Source organism: Hemitrygon akajei, chromosome 14 (assembly GCF_048418815.1).
Source record: "Hemitrygon akajei chromosome 14, sHemAka1.3, whole genome shotgun sequence".
NCBI lineage: Eukaryota > Metazoa > Chordata > Chondrichthyes > Myliobatiformes > Dasyatidae > Hemitrygon > Hemitrygon akajei.
In genome coordinates, this window is record NC_133137.1 from 95,997,639 (window position 1) to 96,015,852 (window position 18,214).

Below are 18,214 nucleotides of genomic sequence, written 5' to 3' on the forward strand. Positions count from 1 at the left end.
TTTTCCTGCTTTATTCTCAAATGCCAGATTCCTATAAATGTTCAAAGATCCACTAAAGTCTGCTACAAATCTACTCTGAACTTGCACCCACATCCTTCTGCGAGTAGAAGATTCCAAAGTTTTGCAATTCTTTTGGGGAGAGAGTATGAAAACCTTCCTGTACCCATTCTAAATGGTTGCCATCTTGAATTAGTTTATTATTGTCCCATGTACAAAGATACAGTGAAAGGCTTCCATATGGTTTATAAAGATCAAATCGTTATACAGTGCATTGATCTAGAATAAGCTAAAAGAAAAGCAATATAAAATAAAGTGTGAAAGCTACCAAAGGCATGCAGTGCATGTAAACGATAAAGTGCAGGATCATAAGGAGGTACACTGTGGCGCCTTATCATACAAGGGGTCTGTCTGTACAGGAGTCTGATAACAGTGGGATAGAAGCTGTCCTTGGGCATGGTGAAGCGTGCTTTCAGGCTTTTATATTTTCTGCCTGATAGGAGCAAAAGATTGTCCAGGGTGAGTGGGGTCTTTGATTATGCTGACTGCTTTGCTGAGGCAGTGAGTAGTTAGACAGTCCATAGAGGGAAGGTTGGTTCCTGTGAAATACTGACCCGTGTCTTGTGGTCTCATGCAGAGCAGTTGCCTCTATATATCGAGTTGACACCAATAATTGGCTCTCCAATCAGGCAGAAGGGTGCCTGGCCCCTTCCTTTTGTGCCCGATATCTTCAAAGTTAATTATTCTAAGTTTTGGAGACCATACGTGTATCCAACCTGTTTTCTCCATTTAGGACAGACTTGTCTTGAATCAATTGACAGGTACAGAAAGCTTAAACCGGTTGCTTTACAGTTTAATTGAAGTTGTTGGTATAAAACAATGTCACGGGATTGTGTATCTGAATCCCATAGAACCACGTGCCCATTAGACTGGTTCTTCTTCTTGGCTCACCACCCATCCTGGGACAAAGGCTGCGGACAGCAGCTCGGCAGAGTCCTCTCTCCTGGTCCAGTCTTACAAATTGATCCCAGGTGTAGCCCATATCCGATGTTCCTTCTTTTTCCAGGGATGGGGTCATTGGAGCTTCTGTTGGTGTTTCTGTAGCTCTGGATTTTTAATGGGATGGGATTGCTAGCCCTATATCCATCCCTCCTCCTTTTGCCGCCAGGCTTGGGAGCTTGCCGGGGAAGTCCAGGCGGCGGGCTGACACCTGTTTTATGTTGATAGGAAGTCCTTTCCGTGTGCCTGTGAAGGAGTTGGTTGATCCAAGCAAAGTGAAGTGCATGGGCCCTGGACTGGGCACTGGTGTGCGGGCACTCGTACCACAGACCTTTACTGTCGACTGCAGCAAAGCTGGGCTCGCACCACTCGAAGTGCTGGTCCTCCGGCCCACAGGTAAGTCTTGGCTTCATGCTTTTCAGCTTGTACTGGAAAACCTAAAGAATTGGGGATGTATTTTGAGGGAGGCTGAGCAGTTTGGGTGGATGTGGGGCAAGCTTCTGAATAGAAAGGGCTAGGATATCTGGTCTGAGATGGGTATTTTTTTTCTGGGAAGGAATACGTGTTTGCCATGGTGACAGTGTTGCTCAGTGTTTGGGTGGTAGTGGGGGATGGGTAGGAATAGAGAACTAGTTCTGAGAGAGACGACTGAAAGAAGGCTGTCGTTGGGTGAACTGTGACCCTCTTTGTACTGTCCAGGTGTATCGGAGCCAACAAAAGTCATTGATAAGGGAGATGGAACACACACCGTTCATTACACCCCAACCACAGATGGCCCCTTCACTGTCTCCGTTAAATATGCAGACCAGGAGGTTCCACGCAGGTAAGTGTCAGCTATTGTTTCTCTCCATGTTACTGGAGAATCTGGAAAAGTTTAAGGGGTGTTCAGATTTTGAACAATGCAGATTTAGAAAATGAATATAGAGCCAGAGGAAATAAAATTTATTTGCAGGAAGTTGTGATCAGGACTGCTCTGAAGTAGATTCAATAATGCTTTTTTAAAAAAAGGGGGCTGAATAGATATTTGAAGGTGGGGAATGTGTAGGATATTGGGGAAAGAGCAAGGAAGTGGGATTAATTGTAGCTATGCCATTGCTACCAATGGCTCAATTGACCAGATGTCATCCATTTGTGTTGAATCATTCTGAAATTCAGAGCACTTGACGTGTTGGCATTATACTTGATATGCTATATCTCTGACCATTTCACTTGTAGTCTGTTGCTATTTTGTAATATTTTATTTCTTAACCTCTGTCATCTGCAAACTTTGGAGTGATTTTGTATTTAGATCAAAAAAAGGTTATTGAACCCATCTTATGCTCCAGACAAACTACAATTCAACCTCCTTTCCTCCCATTAAACCCTAGTGACATATCCTTCCTATTCTCTGTCACATTTACTTGTGTGTATATGTTCTGCTTGTACCAGGTTCCACACTAAATCTTGTAGGGGGAAAGAACTTTCATTTAGATTCATTGGTGTTTTGTACTTCAGGTCTGTATCCAACTTCCCCTGTAAAGTCCTTTTCATAAACATTAATATATCCATGGTAGAAATATCTTCTCCATGAACTAAATGTAGTGAATCTCAGGGTTGTGTATGGTGATGTATACATACTTTGGTAATAAAGTTACTTTGAATGCACATTGAATTGCAGTTCTGAAATTTGGTTGTGTAATCTAATAAGATTTTTTTTTTTCTTCTCTATAACCTTAATCTAGACTTTTTAAAATTTTGAATTCCAGCCATTTAATCTTTCCTACAAGATATGATCTTGCAATTTGTTACTGTTTTGTAATTTTTTTTTGTTTGTTCCTTCTCTATGCAGAACAGAAGGGCAATTCTCAAGATCAGCCCTACGTAAATTTAGTAACCATTTTCAATTAGATAGATAGATAGATACTTTATTCATCCCCATGGGAAAATTCAACATTTTTTCCAATGTCCCATACACTTATTGTAGCAAAACTAATTACATACAATACTTAACTCAGTAAAAATATGATATGCATCTAAAATCACCCTCTCAAAAAGCATTAATAATAGCTTTTAAAAAGTTCTTAAGTAGTTTACTTAAATACATTGAGTCCTAACCCCGGCACTTTAACATATCTTACTCCTGGCAGTTGAATTGTAAAGCCGAATGGCATTGGGGAGTATTGATCTCTTCATCCTGTCTGAGGAGCATTGCATCGATAGCAACCTGTCGCTGAAACTGCTTCTCTGTCTCTGGATGGTGCACTCCTGTGCTTCAATTATTTTTGTGATCTTAACTGGGGTTGGTACTGTGATATGTGAATTTGGACCCCAGATGCTTGCTTCTCTATCTTCATGAAGTACCTTTTTTTAGTATTGCTCCTGTCAATGCACCATCACAACTTTGCATTTCCTACATTAATATATCAAAAAGGGCAAAAGAACTGCTGGTTCGGCAGTCTGAGGTACCCATGCAGGCAGGTTTCAATTATACCAGTGCCTAAGGAGAATGTGGGAACCTGACTCAATGACTATCATCCAGTAACACTTGCATCCACTGTGAAGTGTTTAGAGAGGATGGCGATGAAACATATCAACTCCTGCCTGAGAAGCAACTTGGATATGCTCCAATTTGCCTACCGCATAGCAGGTCAATAGCAGATGCAATTTCATTGACTCTTCACTCAACCTTGGAGTATCTGGATGGCAAAGATGGATACATTAGGATGCTCCTTTTCGACTACAGCTTGGCATTCAATACTATCATCCCCTCAAAACTAATCAATAAGCTTCAAGACCTTGGCCTCAATACCTCTTTGTGCAATTGGATCCTTGATTTCCTCACTTGCAGACCCCAGTCCATTCAGATTGGCAACAACATCTCCACGATCTTCAACAGCACAAGTGCACTGCAAGTCTGTGTGCCTGTCTCCCTGCTCTGCTCACTTTACACCTTACACTTATGACTGTGTGGCTAAGCACAGCTCCAATGCCATACTTAAATTTGCAGATGACATCTCTGTCATAGACCAAATCAAAGGTGGTGACGAACAAATCAGCATATGGGAGGGAGATTAAAAATCTAGCCGAGTGACGCAACAACATCCTCGAATTCAATGATCAGCTCCTTGGTCTTGCTGACATTGAGTAAAAGAAGAGGAAACTGGAAGTTCATCAGCCATTCCTCCTAGGGAGATTAGAGGTTGCATCATGGTAACACCAATACCCTTGAACGGAAAATCCTACAAAAAGTAGTGGATATGGCCTAGTCTGTCACAATTAACTTCTGCCCCATCATTGAGCACAGCTACATGGAGTGCTGTTGCAGGCAAGCCACATCTATCATCAAGGACCTCCACCACCCAGGACATGCTCTCTTCTCGCCGTTGCCATCAGGAAGAAGGTAAAGGAGCCTCAGGACTCTCACCACCAGGTTCAGGAACAGTGATTACCTCTTAACCATCGGGCTTTTGAACCAGTGGGGATCATTTCAGTTGACCCATCATTAAAATGTTCCCACAACCTATGGACTCACTTTCAAGGACTGCTTCATCTTATGTTCTTGATTATTTATTTCTTCTTTTGTATTTGCCCAGTGTGTTGTCTTTTTGGTTGCTTGCACGTTTGTTATCCTGTTGGGTGCGGTCTTTGGTTCTTGAATTTATTGAGTATGCCTGCAAGAAAACAAATCTCAGTAAATGTGTGTGTATGTACTTTTGAACTGCTTACATCCAGGGCAGCTACTGCATTAGCCCACAGGAGTTAATATTCCAAAAAGTTTAAATGGTACTTAATCAAACATGCTTTCCTGAAGTCTAAGTACAGTATACAATACCATCTGCACAATTCTTTTCATCTCTCTGCTGTTTCCCCTGTAAAGCAAGGGAGCCATGCTGGCTTTCAATATTAAAAGCCACTTTCCCAGGAGGCAATTAACTTGTGTTCATTTTTCTTCCCCTCCCAGTCCTTTCAAGATCAAGGTTCTGCCAACTCATGATGCCAGCAAGGTGCGAGCAAGCGGGCCAGGACTGAATGCCTCTGGAGTGCCAGCTAGTCTCCCTGTCGAGTTCACTATTGATGCCAGGGATGCTGGTGAAGGACTGCTCACCGTCCAGATCATTGTAAGTCTGGGGAATATCTTAAACTATCTAGGTGAACATGCGGTATGATCAAGGCCAGGAAGCTTGCATTCTGTGCACAGTTGTTTTCAATGAGCCATTGACTGATTTGAACTTCTGTTAATTGATGCACAAATGACATTGCTTTGGTCCAGGCTTTGATCATTTCTGAAAGAAGGTTGTGGCTTGGAACAGCACAAATCTCCAGTGACCTTCCCCCTCTTCCAGGCTCTTTCTGTGGCTCTGTTGTTCCTGATCCTTGACAGATCTCTGAAGTGAAATGGAATGTGGCTGCATTCCTGAATTTTAGCACAACCTGCACTTCCTGAACAAATACTTGAGGGAACATTCAATCCTGATGAAGGGTTTCGACCCAAAACATCGACCGTTCATTCCTCTCTGCCCGACCTGTGAACTTCCTCCAGCATTTTGTTTGTTCCACTGGATTCTCAGCATCTGCAGAATCTCTTGTGTTTATGAGAGAATGTTTAGCAGAAGCTTCAGCTTGTGACCTTCTGTCTGTGCTTCAACCAAACGATTTATAGAATAATAAGCACTCAGATCGAATATTTATCCTCTGAAATCTGTTGCTCATATTAGAGATGAAGTTTGCTTTTGCTGTTGGGGTGAGTGTGGGCAGTGTATGTGAGAGGGCTGAGGCCCCAGTCCTCTAGTTTGATATTGGTATATTGATTGTCCCTTCAGGACCCAGAAGGCAAACCAAAGAAAGCTAACATCCGTGATAATGGAGATGGAACATACACAGTGTCTTATGTCCCTGATATGACTGGGCACTACACCATTACTATCAAATATGGAGGAGATGAAATCCCCTATTCGCCATATCGAATCCATGCCATTCCATCTGGAGATGCCAGCAAGTGTCTGGTAACAGGTACAGTCAGCGGTTCTGTCCATCTAATTGTCTGAGCAGGGAGAAGTTGAAGTAAATAAATGGCCAGCTTCCCCTAAGCCACTGCAGGCTCCTCCTCTGGGAACGAGACTCTGATCCTGCAACTGGCTACAGCGACTGTGTGGAAATTTGAGAAAGGAGGTGAAGGTGGATCCCTGGAGACCTCAGACTTGGCCCTTAGAGATATGGGCTAGGGGTTGGTGCAGAGGCAGGAAGTCCTGGGACTGAATTTGGTGGGTGGTGTGGTATGGGTTCATCAGATGCTCCTGTTCTCATTACGCCCCAGGGATTTCATTGCCAGTAAGGACTGTAGTCACTCTGGGACTGTAAACACATGAGGTTGCCACCATTATCAAGGCCTTACCAAGCTCTTATCAATGTTTTGGGATACAGATCCCTGGGGATATCACCTGGTGGATCTCACATGTTTGTCTACTATTTTCTGACCAATTGAAATTTTGGAATTTGATTGGGGATGGCTAAGGATTGAGGGTCCCAGCCATGGAGTAACTTTGCTCATTAGTGTGAGCAGTTTTTTTTTGGGGGGGACCCTGCAATATGTGGGTGCCAGCCCGTGTCCCAGCAGCTGCATGAACTGATGCCACAAGAATCCAGGGATTTATTTCAACCTCTCCTGCGTGTCTTTGTGTTTCTTGCTAACGTCGATTAATCTGTGTTCTGAGTTTATGGGTGACAGTTTCTAACCGGCTGCTCTCCCCCCACAGTGTCCATCGGCGGCCATGGACTAGGTGAGTGAACATCCTCCAAACTCAAACTCAGTTCTTCAGCCTCTGTAAACCAGGAACTTCCAAACCTCACCACTCACCTCACCAGTCAGTCATCTGCAGCAAGAACCCTGACTGATTTATTTCCCCCCATCTAATCAGAGTTAATGGAACATCGTAGCTGGACTCTGAACCCCAGCTGACTTTTATTTTTAGTCCCCAGAACCAGGGATCACTGTGGCCCTGCTGTTGTTTTGGTTGAGGTGACAAGACAAATGTGACCAAGCCTCAAAGATTTGTTTCAGTTTGACTATCTATTAGGCCAGTCCTGTCCATACCACCACTACTACTACTACTACTTAACGCCACCTCTCTGATCCTGCTCCACTGCCCTTCATGGAGTATCTTCTAGTTCTATTTAATGTGTTGTGTTGGGAGATGGAGCTGCTCCTGGTGCTGCTGTCTATCTCAACCTGGTCTGCAGGCTGTTCTAATGCTCACTGCCAACTCTGTGGGTCCTAACCGGTGATGGAGTCCTGCCCCACAAAAGCAACATGTCGGTAACTTGTCACCGCGTGTAGAACTTGGGCTGAGTGGCACCCTCCATTAACTGTTGCACCCAATCCATTTCCAGGGGCCGGACTTGGTCCAACCATCCAGATTGGCCAGGAGACGGTCATAACCGTGGATGCCAAGGCAGCTGGCAAAGGGAAGGTCACATGCAAGGTGTCGACCCCTGATGGAGCGGAGTTGGATGTTGATGTGGTTGAGAATCAAGACGGAACATTTGACATTTATTACACGGCACCAGAACCAGGCAAATATGTCATTACCATCCGCTTTGGCGGTGAACTTGTTCCCAACAGCCCATTCCATGTGGTGGTAAGTAAAGCCAACCAAATAGCATCAATTATATTAGCATCCATTACCCTCATGATTAAATGTAAGCATGAAGTGATGTGATATTATCCACTGTAGAAATTGAAAATGGGTCCAGAAGTGCATGTGGCTGTGTCTGCAAATGCTATTTGGAAGCAGAATAAATTTGGGGACCAATCAAATTTGAGAGAACTCTATTTATTATAGGTACAGGCAGCAAGTATTAAAGAAAAGATATTTCACTAAACCTTTTCATTTAAAAAAAAATTGGGACTTAATGATTGTGGTAGTTAATTTCAAACCTTTTAGGAACGTTAGTTAAAAACCTTGCAAAGGATTTACAAGAGAATGGTATCAAGGTTGAGGGACTTCAGATATATGGAAATATTAGAAAAACTCAATTGTAATTTCTGGGCAGAAAAAGTTAAGAGAGTTTGGTAGAAGTTCTGAATGTTGTGGATATATGAGAAATGAGGAAAACTTCCCTTTGGCTGGATTGTTGATAATCAGAACAGTCAGATACTAAGGCAAGATTCCAGTGAAAATTTTATTTCAGTGTGGTGTTATGAATCTGCTTCAACTATTTTAAAAAGCAAATTCTACTAGCATTCGGAAGGGAATTGAATGTAAATTTTAAGGGGAATTAAAAGGCAATTGGAATTATCAGTGATGGGGAATGTTTTTAACAGCTCTTTAGTGGATCCTGCAACCATATCCCAACTAACTTCTATCATCTTTCTACAATGTGATGTACCTTTTAAGATCATCATTGTTATAAGTATCAGGTTTATTGTCACTGTTTTATATTGCAAAGGTAGTGCAGTGAAAAGACATTTTGACTAACATCTGATCCAAAGGAGGAATGTATTGTGTAAAGCTTTTGAATTCCTTGGTTTATGGGCCTAAGATAGGGATATTGCTTGAGCAGAGGCCCAAATGGGGAGTAGAACCCTGCTGTAGGTGTGAAAAGGAGTCTGAAGTCAAAGACTGGCTATGTATGAAAAGAGGGATAGGAGGAGGATTCTTTTCTCAATTTAATGTCCCTTTCTCTTGAACTTTGCCATCAGCTGGAATAGTTTTTCATCATCCACCAAATCAAATTCTTTAACTAACTTAAACACCTCTAAATATAACCCCTTAATTGCCTATATTTCAGTGAATTCAACTTTTCTTTGGACTTCTGCTCCAAACCAATGTATAAGCTTTTTTTTCCTTGGGTGGTGCATCCAGAACGGAATTTGGTACTGCTGCTAGAGTCTGACCAGTCTCTGTTTAGCTGTAATGTAGCATAGTTTTGTGTGATCTGGTCCTTCCAAAATAATGGGCGTATATTCCATCAGCCCTAGCTCAGTGATTTGGGACCCATTCAATACCAGATCCTTTAAATTTGATCGGTGTTACAGGCTATGAAGCAACCATCTCAACACCTAGATTCCGTGTGTGGAATGCAGAGTTTAAAAATGGAAGTGGAAAACCCTGGATGCATGTAAGGTGAAGAAAAGCTGGAATGAGTGGAGAACAAGTTATCTGTAGCGTGTGGCCTCTGTCCTTGTATGGATCTCTGTGCCTCAGTGTTTATTTAAGTCCAGCTGAATGGGTGTTTCTTTCACGCACCATCCTGTGCTCAAAACTCCCCAGACCATTACAAAATGGACATATCACCTGAACATCAAAATGGAAGGAATAGTTTTGAAGAATGCTGGCTTACAGAGCCACAAATGACTTGGGGAAATCAAGTCTCTTAGTTTGTTTCATTGCTGCTATGTTTCCCCTAACCCGAACACCTGTGCTCTTTAGATGATTTTTTTTCTTTCAGATACAAGTTTTGGGAACTGTGTTGGACTTGTTTAACTTCTAGCTTGCTCCAATCATAGGCTTGCGATGCCATCCCTATCATTGAGGAGCCCTGTGATACCCTGCAGCTACACCAGCCCTACGTGCCTTGCCGTGCTGGCTATCCACCACACTGGGTATAAGATTCAACCACCAACTATTCTCTTCAAGCAGGACTTCCATTCTATCCTTCTGCTCTGTCCCCACAATGTTATTTCTAATATCTTACTCTTTCCTCTTATTAGTCAGTTCATTGTTTTTTGATAGTCTGGCTTATTTTCATGCTCTTGATCTGCCAGTCGCTTCCTTTTTCTTGAATCTTATAGTTTCTAGCTGCAGACTGGAGTACGTCTTATCTTTTCGCTCCAGTAATGGTCATGTCTGATGTTTATTCTTTTTCTGTTGCTGGTTCTCTTCCTCTTTATTATGAAGCTTATTAAATCAAGTAAGTCTCTATACATATTTTCTGTCCGCTGTGAACATTTGGACAATTATCTGAATGAAGTTTCGTCATGTTGTTGGTGAGTTTCCCTACTTGGCAAGTTGTATATGATCAGGATAATCATCAGAAATCATTTGGTTAAAAACACAAAAATATACCATTCACGTGAAAGGGAGAGGTGCCATTCAGCACCTGCGACTTAATTTAAACCAGAGAGGTCTGGGCACCTCCACCAGCTTCTACCTTTTATATTTGGCTCAAATCTGAGATGCTTCATTGGTTTTTAAACAACTCCAAGGGGAAAGTATTGTACAGATTTATGAATGGAACAGAGTGTGCTCTGTTTGGCCGCCTGAAGTACCGAGTAAATTCAGAGTGTAATTACAAGGATCGGTTTGAATTCCTCAGAGAAACACTCTGTCCACACTGAGATGGCCAGTCAGCACCAGAGTCTTTAGAAACCAGAATGAGAAGAGGTGGGACTGGAATGGAGGACCATTTGTTGATGTGCCATAATGTCCCATCTGCCCCAAAGCTACTTCCTTCCTTGCTTCAAGCTCCAGCCAAGGAGAAATGTCTTTGTTCCAGAACTTGGACCTCAGTCACATGACTCTGTGGCTGAAAGACATGGTGACTCCTACCACCTGTGTTGATTGGAGAGAGTGGGTGAGATCAGTTGGTGGACATATGGAGCTGGAAATTCTGCCAGTCCCATGCCTTGTATCAGAGGATCCTAATCAGTGTTGTCCATGATCTCCTGTTTAAAGAGTTTAACCAATCCCAGAATTGTAACCTCCTAACTACTAGATCCCAGTGCAGTTTGCTACCTTCATCTCCCTTTCTTCGTGTTCCTGATCTAGTCCCATTTCGAAGCTGAATCCAATCATTCTTTTATAGACCTTCGTTCTGAAATAGTCCAGGCATTAATCCAGATCACAGCATTCCATACTTCCTGATAGTAGCCTGTTAAACTTTCTGCTTATTCTATCTTTCCTTTTCACTTTCTCTGTTTTGTTATTGTGTTTTCACTTTCTAGTCTATAAGCTCTAGTTATGGTTTTATTCCACAGGCCACTGAAGAGTCTGTTGTCCCTACTGATGTAATGGAACATGGTCTTCGCCCATTCAACCTGGTCATTCCCTTCACTGTCCAGAAGGGAGAAATCACAGGTAAGCTAGAAAATCTTGCAATCTAAGAGAATGTCTTGTTGAGGATGTTTCACACAGTCAGAGTGATAATGCGTGTTGTGGTCAGTAGTGCACCAAGGTTGTGTGTTGTTAATCACTTAGGAATGAAAAGGCTGAATTCCTGGACTCTAGTGATACGAGTTAGGGAGGGTGAACAGTCACCCCGACCTTTCCCTCATCTCTGTTTTGAGGGAAGGGACCATGTCCTTCATTGCCTGGGAGAGTTTTGGAAGGGTGAACACATTTCTATTTGTAAATCTTTTTTTAACAACCTTATGTGGAGAGCTCCACAATTCAGATACAGCGGGGACTTGTGTCCACTCAAGAAGATAGATGAGAACTTTAAAATATCACCTGAAATCTAGGATGGTGCAGAGATTTATTGGCTCGTGGCCCAGATTTCCCGAATGAGATGTGAACTTCTGATGCTTCAGTAAAATTGAGAAGATGATTTGAGTCAAACAGGATTCCCTTTCACAATCATGTTGACTTTATTGAATGACCTTGTTTTTATAATTGCCATGTTTTCAATAACATTTCTTAATAATGACTATTAGCATTTTTCCCATGACAGATGTTAAATTAACTAGACTTTTGTTCCTGCTATGTCAGTGAATTTCTCAAATTCTTATCTGCATCTGTAAGCTGGCAATCTCCTCCTATTTCCCTTCTTGTTCTGAAATATTCCTCATGTCTCAGGTGAAGTCCGGATGCCATCAGGTAAAACTGGCCGCCCACACATAACTGACAACAAGGATGGGACTGTCACAGTAAAATACGCTCCGATTGAGAAGGGTCTGCATGAGATGGACATCAAGTATGATGGGAATCATATCCCAGGTACGTGGCCAAACCTTGCTGTAAGACCTGTCGGCATGTTAACACTGTGAACTGGCTACTGACTCTAATTGAAGCTCATTGTTCCTGGATGGCCAGTGATTACTCTACCAGTACTCACCTTGCCATCTTGTTCTGATGGGACGGGTAATTGTGTGAAATAGCAGCCACAAGTTACCTGAATGATCTTGGTAGTGCTATGTATGTCCCACCTTCACCTCCAGTGAGCAGTACTCCATCTGATTACGTAACATCATGTTGGCCCTGCTACCAACATCCAGGATGAGGACTGACCCATAGCATCCCAGCATATTAAGAGGGAGTCCCATTTCTAAACTTCATACCTTGAAGGAGGTACTGGACCAAACACCAAATTGATTGTCTCTTCCTAATTGCAGCATCCTTGGGGGGGGGGGGAGGGGTGGAATCACCCTTTCTGACCTCTACTTCTCTAACGCTATAGGTAGCCCATTGCAGTTCTACGTGGATGCCATTAACAGTGGTCATGTGACTGCATTTGGACCCGGTCTGAGCCATGGGATGGTGAACAAGCCTGCAGCGTTCACCATTGTCACCAAGGATGCAGGAGAAGGTACGTGTGGGCCAACCCTGAATTTCTGCAGGTATTAATGGGACTCCTATACAATGTGAGGTGTGTGTGTGTGTGTTAGGTGAGGGAAAGGGAAGTCTAAAGCATTGCTAGTTGAGGAGAAAGCAAGGGCAATGGTGGTAGGTGCAATGGAGCAAAGCTTGAGCAAAGTAATAGTGCAGAATTAAAATGAAAGTGCTGGAAAAACCAGTGACATCTGTGGAAAGGACGATTAATGTTTCAGGTGTGAAACCCTTCATCAGGAAAGTATGGGATCTATGTTTCTAGAAGTGTTGGTGTGAAAATAATTTTATAATTGGGAAAACAATATAATGTTCTGGATTTGAGGTGGGTGAGGGGAGGGGAACAAAACTATTTAAGAAGACATGGAGGGACTGAAAGTGACCTTCCTTGGGAAGTGGGAAGGGTTGGACAGTAATGGAATGTAAATGGAGGTGGGGGTAAGATAAGTGGTGGGGAAAGTTTACAGTTCATTGGTACAACAGATAGCTAAGATGATTTTATTTCATTCCATAGGTGGTCTGTCCCTTGCTGTGGAAGGTCCCTCTAAAGCTGAAATCACATGTAAAGACAACAAGGATGGGACCTGCACTGTGTCATACCTCCCTACTGCCCCTGGAGATTACAATATTATTGTTCGATTTGATGACAAGCACATTGCTGGGAGTCCCTTCACAGCCAAGATCACGGGTAACTTTGCTCTCTTGTAGTCCATTGCTATTTTCTTTTTCAGCTAACCTTCCTGAAGAATCTCCATGCTCTTGGTGAGATGCCTTTACAAATTTTGTAGGATTTAGCAGAAACTGGCATTGTAATTTGGGCTGGTGCTAGCTTCATTCTGTTCAGACCTTGGTCATTAATGAGAAAGCACAGCCACTCAAACCAGATCCAGAAGGATGGGGTTGGTTCTAGTGTTACTTGGTGAAAATAAAATGAGCAGATTGGCAGGTAGAGCAGCACGAGAGTATGTTGCAGCACTGCAGGTCTGTGTGCAGTCCAGGCTAAGAGAGTTGGTGGAAGGAGAGATCTGTATCTACTCTGTGCTGCATTTATCGACTTTGGAATGGCCTTTTAGCAAAAGGGAAGGGTTAACAACACACTGTGTGTGCAGATGCCACAGGGCAACCATGAAGACTGCACTCGCATACACCACTTTAATAGCTGTCCTCCATTCAGTCCAGTGGCCACCGTGATTGAAGATGGGAGAAGTAATTGCAAGGGTTCTGGGAATGTTTGTCTTTGAGAAGCAAATGTCTTGATTGAAACCATTTTGTGCAGGTGATGACTCAATGAGAACTTCTCAACTCAATGTTGGCACATCAACCGAAGTCTCACTGAAGATTACAGAGACAGACCTCAGTCTGCTGAACGCCAGCATCAAAGCCCCGTCAGGGAATGAGGAGCCCTGCTTGCTAAAGAGGCTGCCAAACCGGCACATTGGTAAGACGTGGACATGAATGGTGGGCTCAGCTAGAAGCTGATTGGGCATCTTCAATAGACACTAGGCAGTGGTTAGATATCTACCAAAGGGAGGATGTGCTTCTTTGTTTTTATTGAAGAATAATCCATCTGAGAAAATATGGATTCTCAGTTTTGGGTGCTACATATCTAGAATAATATTTTGGAGATTTGGCACAGTGACACCAATATGAAGCTGGGCCTTGAAATTAATTGGACGAGTCTGTGTCATATCAGTGTAAAGAGTGGAAGAACTGTATAAACCATGCTCTGCTAGTTAAAATAGTTTTACGGGCTCCAATTACTTGATCTTTGCAGAACAAATGTAATGTAAACTTGGAGTTGGTCCACTAGGAGTGAGATCAGGGAGCATTTTTCATTTTCTGGCATTCCAGAGTCTTCCAAAAATAAATAAATAAATGTTGGGATTCAATTAAAACTGTCCAATAGTGGCTTTAAGGGAATGAAATAGAGCATGAAGTCCACCCTTATCCAAATGAATGCAGTAGTAAGTTTCAAATTGAACGATCTCCTATGGTACCATTTCATTACAAATAGCATAGAGATATTACTTGTGCTTCTCAATCCCCCAAAATCCGACAATGCAGTTTGAAGAGTTTTATTTATTAAGGTATAAGCAAGACAGACAAAAGGATCATTTACAGCTCAAGATCAAACATTAGGTTTCAGATTGTATGTGGAAAAATAACTGAGGATTTGAAATTCCTTAAGTTAGTAATTTTTATAATGGGTACCTTTTGGACATATGGGATTAGGATAGCATTTCTGGTAAAGATAAACATCAACACTGACTGTGGACAAAAGGTCCTGCCTCCCTCACTTCGTACAGAATATTAGTTTGACAATTGTAAGGTGTACAATTCAGGAGGATTATCACCTCCATGGTGGTAGGTGTTTTTTTTACTCCTCTCAGAAGTGGGGATGGGGAGGTTGGTTGAAAGCAGTCTTCCAAGTGTTTGATTGTCCAGGAGCCTCTATTATTGGGTACTCTTACCATCCAGTGACTTCATCCCCATTTTTCTCCTGTTCAACAGGTATTTCATTCACCCCGAAGGAGGTGGGAGAGCACGTGGTGAGTGTGAAGAAAAATAACCGTCATGTCACAAACAGCCCCTTCAAGATCATGGTGGGGGCCTCTGAGATTGGGGATGCCTCCAAAGTGAAGGTTTCTGGGAAAGGCCTGGTGGAGGGTCGAACATTTGAGGTGTCAGAATTCATCGTGGATACAAGAGGTGCAGGTAAGAGCTGGTTCCATTGAAGACTGTTTCAATAATGACCCAGTTACTTGAGGTTCCCCTTTTCATCCAGGAACTGTATTTGCTGCAGGAAAATTTATTTTGTGTGTGAACTGTCTTTTGGCAGTTCACTCAGACCTTAAGTGTACATTGTAAGAAATCTACAATCCTGAGGTGACTTGAGCAGAATTGCTCTCTAGAGATGTTGTAGCTGGTGTTCAGAATGATTAACTGAATGACTTTAGCATGTGATGAATATTATTACATTATTAAGTCTGAACGAGATGTTGTACTTAACTTTGGAGCATGGCATCCTTTTGTTCTTGTTACACTGTTTTGCACCTGTTCACAGGTTACGGAGGGCTTGGTCTGTCCATTGAAGGTCCCAGCAAAGTTGACATCAATTGTGAGGATCAGGAGGATGGAACTTGCAAAGTCACTTACTGCCCAACTGAGCCAGGCAACTACATTATCAACATTAAATTTGCTGACCGCCATGTGCCAGGTAAGTAACCAGAAAACGAGGGCTCATTTGCAAAGGCAAGCCATGGCAATGAAATTGAACAAAAGTAGATTGCAGAAGGAGCTGATACTGTGACCCTATTTATTGTTTCCTTCTACCTGGCAAGTTGCTCAGTGACTGTTTGATATAGTAGGTTGCATTTAGCTTGCTACTAATTACCATGTGATTTCTGTTGCAGGAAGTCCTTTCACTGTGAAGATGACTGGCGAAGGAAGAATTAAAGAGAGTATCACTAGGAGACGACAGGCACCCTCCATAGCAACTGTGGGTAGCACCTGTGACCTGAATCTGAAGATTCCAGGTACTTTCGACCCCTGGGTCTAGGAAAAGTTTCATTTATCGCAGAGCAGAATAACTTTCTGATCAGAAATTTATTCTTCGGATCAGTTTTCTTTACAATCATCTATGCACATCATTCATTGTCTTTTGCAAATGGACACTGTTCTTAAAATGGGATCCTTGCAAATGTGCATGGTCATGGGTGACAGTGGGAAAACCTTGTTGGGTCTGATTGATTTAAGGCAACTCCAGAATTTAGACATGTTGACTTAAGAACCATTTAGGGAAATAGCTGTAGGGGAGTGTCCTCTTGACACAAGCAATTGGCTTACAGCTTCCATCTTTAGATTTGTTTTTCTTTTATAGAAATCTGTGGGTCAAGTACTGAAGTAGCAGGGTCTGGAAGACCTTAGGACCTGTAGGAAAAAGAACTTCCAAAAATCATTCTTCTGGCTTTTAGATTTTTCTTTTGATGCCATTGGGTGGATGAGTCAGATAATGCAATTACCCATGTCTTTGTTCAACAAGACCTGGGCAGTTAGCAGTGGATTATTTATTTTTGCCTTGTGAGTATGAAGCACTTATCTGTAACAGTGATCCACTCCTCTGTCCTTTGGTGTTCATGAGTATTATCACCTATCTGTGTTCAGTATTGACTATCCAGAAAAGAGGCAGGGATAGGTTATTTGGTCTCTTGCATCTCCTCTGTCGTTCAATAAGATCTTCTGCCTTAGTTTTTTGCTCTGTCCCTTGCTTCTTCCAAAACCCATAATGTAATTTCCATTTTGAATCAAATCAAGGATTGAGCCTCTGCAACTCTTTGGGGTGGACAATTCCATACACTCACCATCCTTTTAAATGAAGAGATGTCTTCCTAGTTCAGTCCTAATGGCTTAGTACTTTGAGACTATGACAACTATTTCTAGAATTGTGAGCCAAATTTGTTTCAGAATAAAGGCTTGATTCTTTGCAGTGAATGGTATTTGCCTCTAAACGTGCAGAAATCCAAAGTTTCTACACAGCTGGCTGGGAATTTCCTGATTAAGTATCCATATTGGACTTTTCATGAACGGTATTAACCTGTGCATTTCTCAGTGTTGTATTGAAGCCTACATCCTGTTTCTGAGCTGAACTATACCTGGCACAGATAAAGTGAGCACATAGATTTGAAGGGAGAGGAATAGGTATAAGGAAGGAGGGGATCTGCACATTGATTTGAATGGAAAGGAATAGCTGTAAGGGAGAAGGATATGTATCTACACTTTGATTTAATTGAGTTAAAGAAATGTGAGTAAGGATGGGCTATATTGCCTTGAAAGCATATCACCGTTGCAGCTCCGTTGCCCTACTCCATTTAGATAGGCATTTATTTCATATTTGGCTTAAATAGACACCATTGCATTCCCCCTCTCCCCCTGCCCCCCAATGTCACCTAACATTTTTCTCATTGGTTCTGTCTTTCTTCCTCTCCCTTTTCTCTTTTAGGAAACTGGTTCCAGATGGTGTCCGCACAGGAGCGTTTGACCAGGACTTTCACGCGCAGCAGTCATACCTACACACGCACGGAACGGACTGAGATCAGTAAAACGCGTGGTGGGGAAACTAAAAGGGAAGTTAGAGTGGAGGAATCAACACAAGTTGGAGGGGACCCTTTCCACAACGTCTTCGGAGAGTTCATGGGTCGTGAAAGCCTGGGCACCTTTGCCAGTATCCCAAGAGGTGAAGGTGTGCATCTGACAAGAGGGGAATTTCATTAGATGAGGAAGTGATGGGCCAGTATTTATGGGGTGCTACTGCTATGTGATTAAAGGTCATTCTAACTTTTGTTATTCTTTGCAGTGGAAGTTGGAGCTAAGGAGATGACAGCACAGGTCACCAGCCCCTCTGGGAAGATGGCTGATGCAGAAATTATTGAGGGGGAGGACAGCACTTACAGTGTGCGGTTCATTCCACAAGAGATGGGCTCTCATACTGTCAACGTTAAGTATCGAGGCCAACATGTTCCTGGCAGCCCCTTCCAGTTCACAGTGGGACCGCTGGGTGAGGGAGGATCGCACAAGGTTCGAGCCGGGGGTTCCGGTTTGGAGCGTGGTATTGCTGCAGTGCCCGGTGAGTCTCTGCTAACTAATGAAAAGGCAAATATGTACAGAATAGGTGCAATTTTGGGAAGGGCAGGAATGGG

The 18,214-nt window shown here is 42.7% G+C and overlaps 1 protein-coding gene across 7 annotated transcripts in view; it reads left to right on the forward strand.

Annotated features, from left to right (window-relative positions):
- Nucleotides 1–18,214, forward strand: part of flncb (filamin C, gamma b (actin binding protein 280)) — a 63,492-nt gene that overhangs the window by 36,704 nt on the left and 8,574 nt on the right. For 2 of the 7 annotated variants that reach the window (XM_073066717.1, XM_073066720.1), the window contains 17 exons: nucleotides 1,225–1,392; nucleotides 1,696–1,819; nucleotides 4,937–5,093; nucleotides 5,796–5,985; nucleotides 6,729–6,752; nucleotides 7,363–7,610; nucleotides 9,482–9,577; nucleotides 10,952–11,051; nucleotides 11,769–11,909; nucleotides 12,370–12,498; nucleotides 13,033–13,206; nucleotides 13,795–13,956; nucleotides 15,030–15,233; nucleotides 15,583–15,735; nucleotides 15,932–16,054; nucleotides 17,518–17,757; nucleotides 17,872–18,141. In XM_073066717.1, the coding sequence (XP_072922818.1) occupies nucleotides 1,225–1,392; nucleotides 1,696–1,819; nucleotides 4,937–5,093; nucleotides 5,796–5,985; nucleotides 6,729–6,752; nucleotides 7,363–7,610; nucleotides 9,482–9,577; nucleotides 10,952–11,051; nucleotides 11,769–11,909; nucleotides 12,370–12,498; nucleotides 13,033–13,206; nucleotides 13,795–13,956; nucleotides 15,030–15,233; nucleotides 15,583–15,735; nucleotides 15,932–16,054; nucleotides 17,518–17,757; nucleotides 17,872–18,141 (2,703 nt within the window). The remainder of the gene's footprint in view (nucleotides 1–1,224; nucleotides 1,393–1,695; nucleotides 1,820–4,936; nucleotides 5,094–5,795; nucleotides 5,986–6,728; nucleotides 6,753–7,362; nucleotides 7,611–9,481; nucleotides 9,578–10,951; nucleotides 11,052–11,768; nucleotides 11,910–12,369; nucleotides 12,499–13,032; nucleotides 13,207–13,794; nucleotides 13,957–15,029; nucleotides 15,234–15,582; nucleotides 15,736–15,931; nucleotides 16,055–17,517; nucleotides 17,758–17,871; nucleotides 18,142–18,214) is intronic. The other 5 variants (XM_073066719.1, XM_073066722.1, XM_073066718.1 and 2 more) reach the window with 3 other exon arrangements.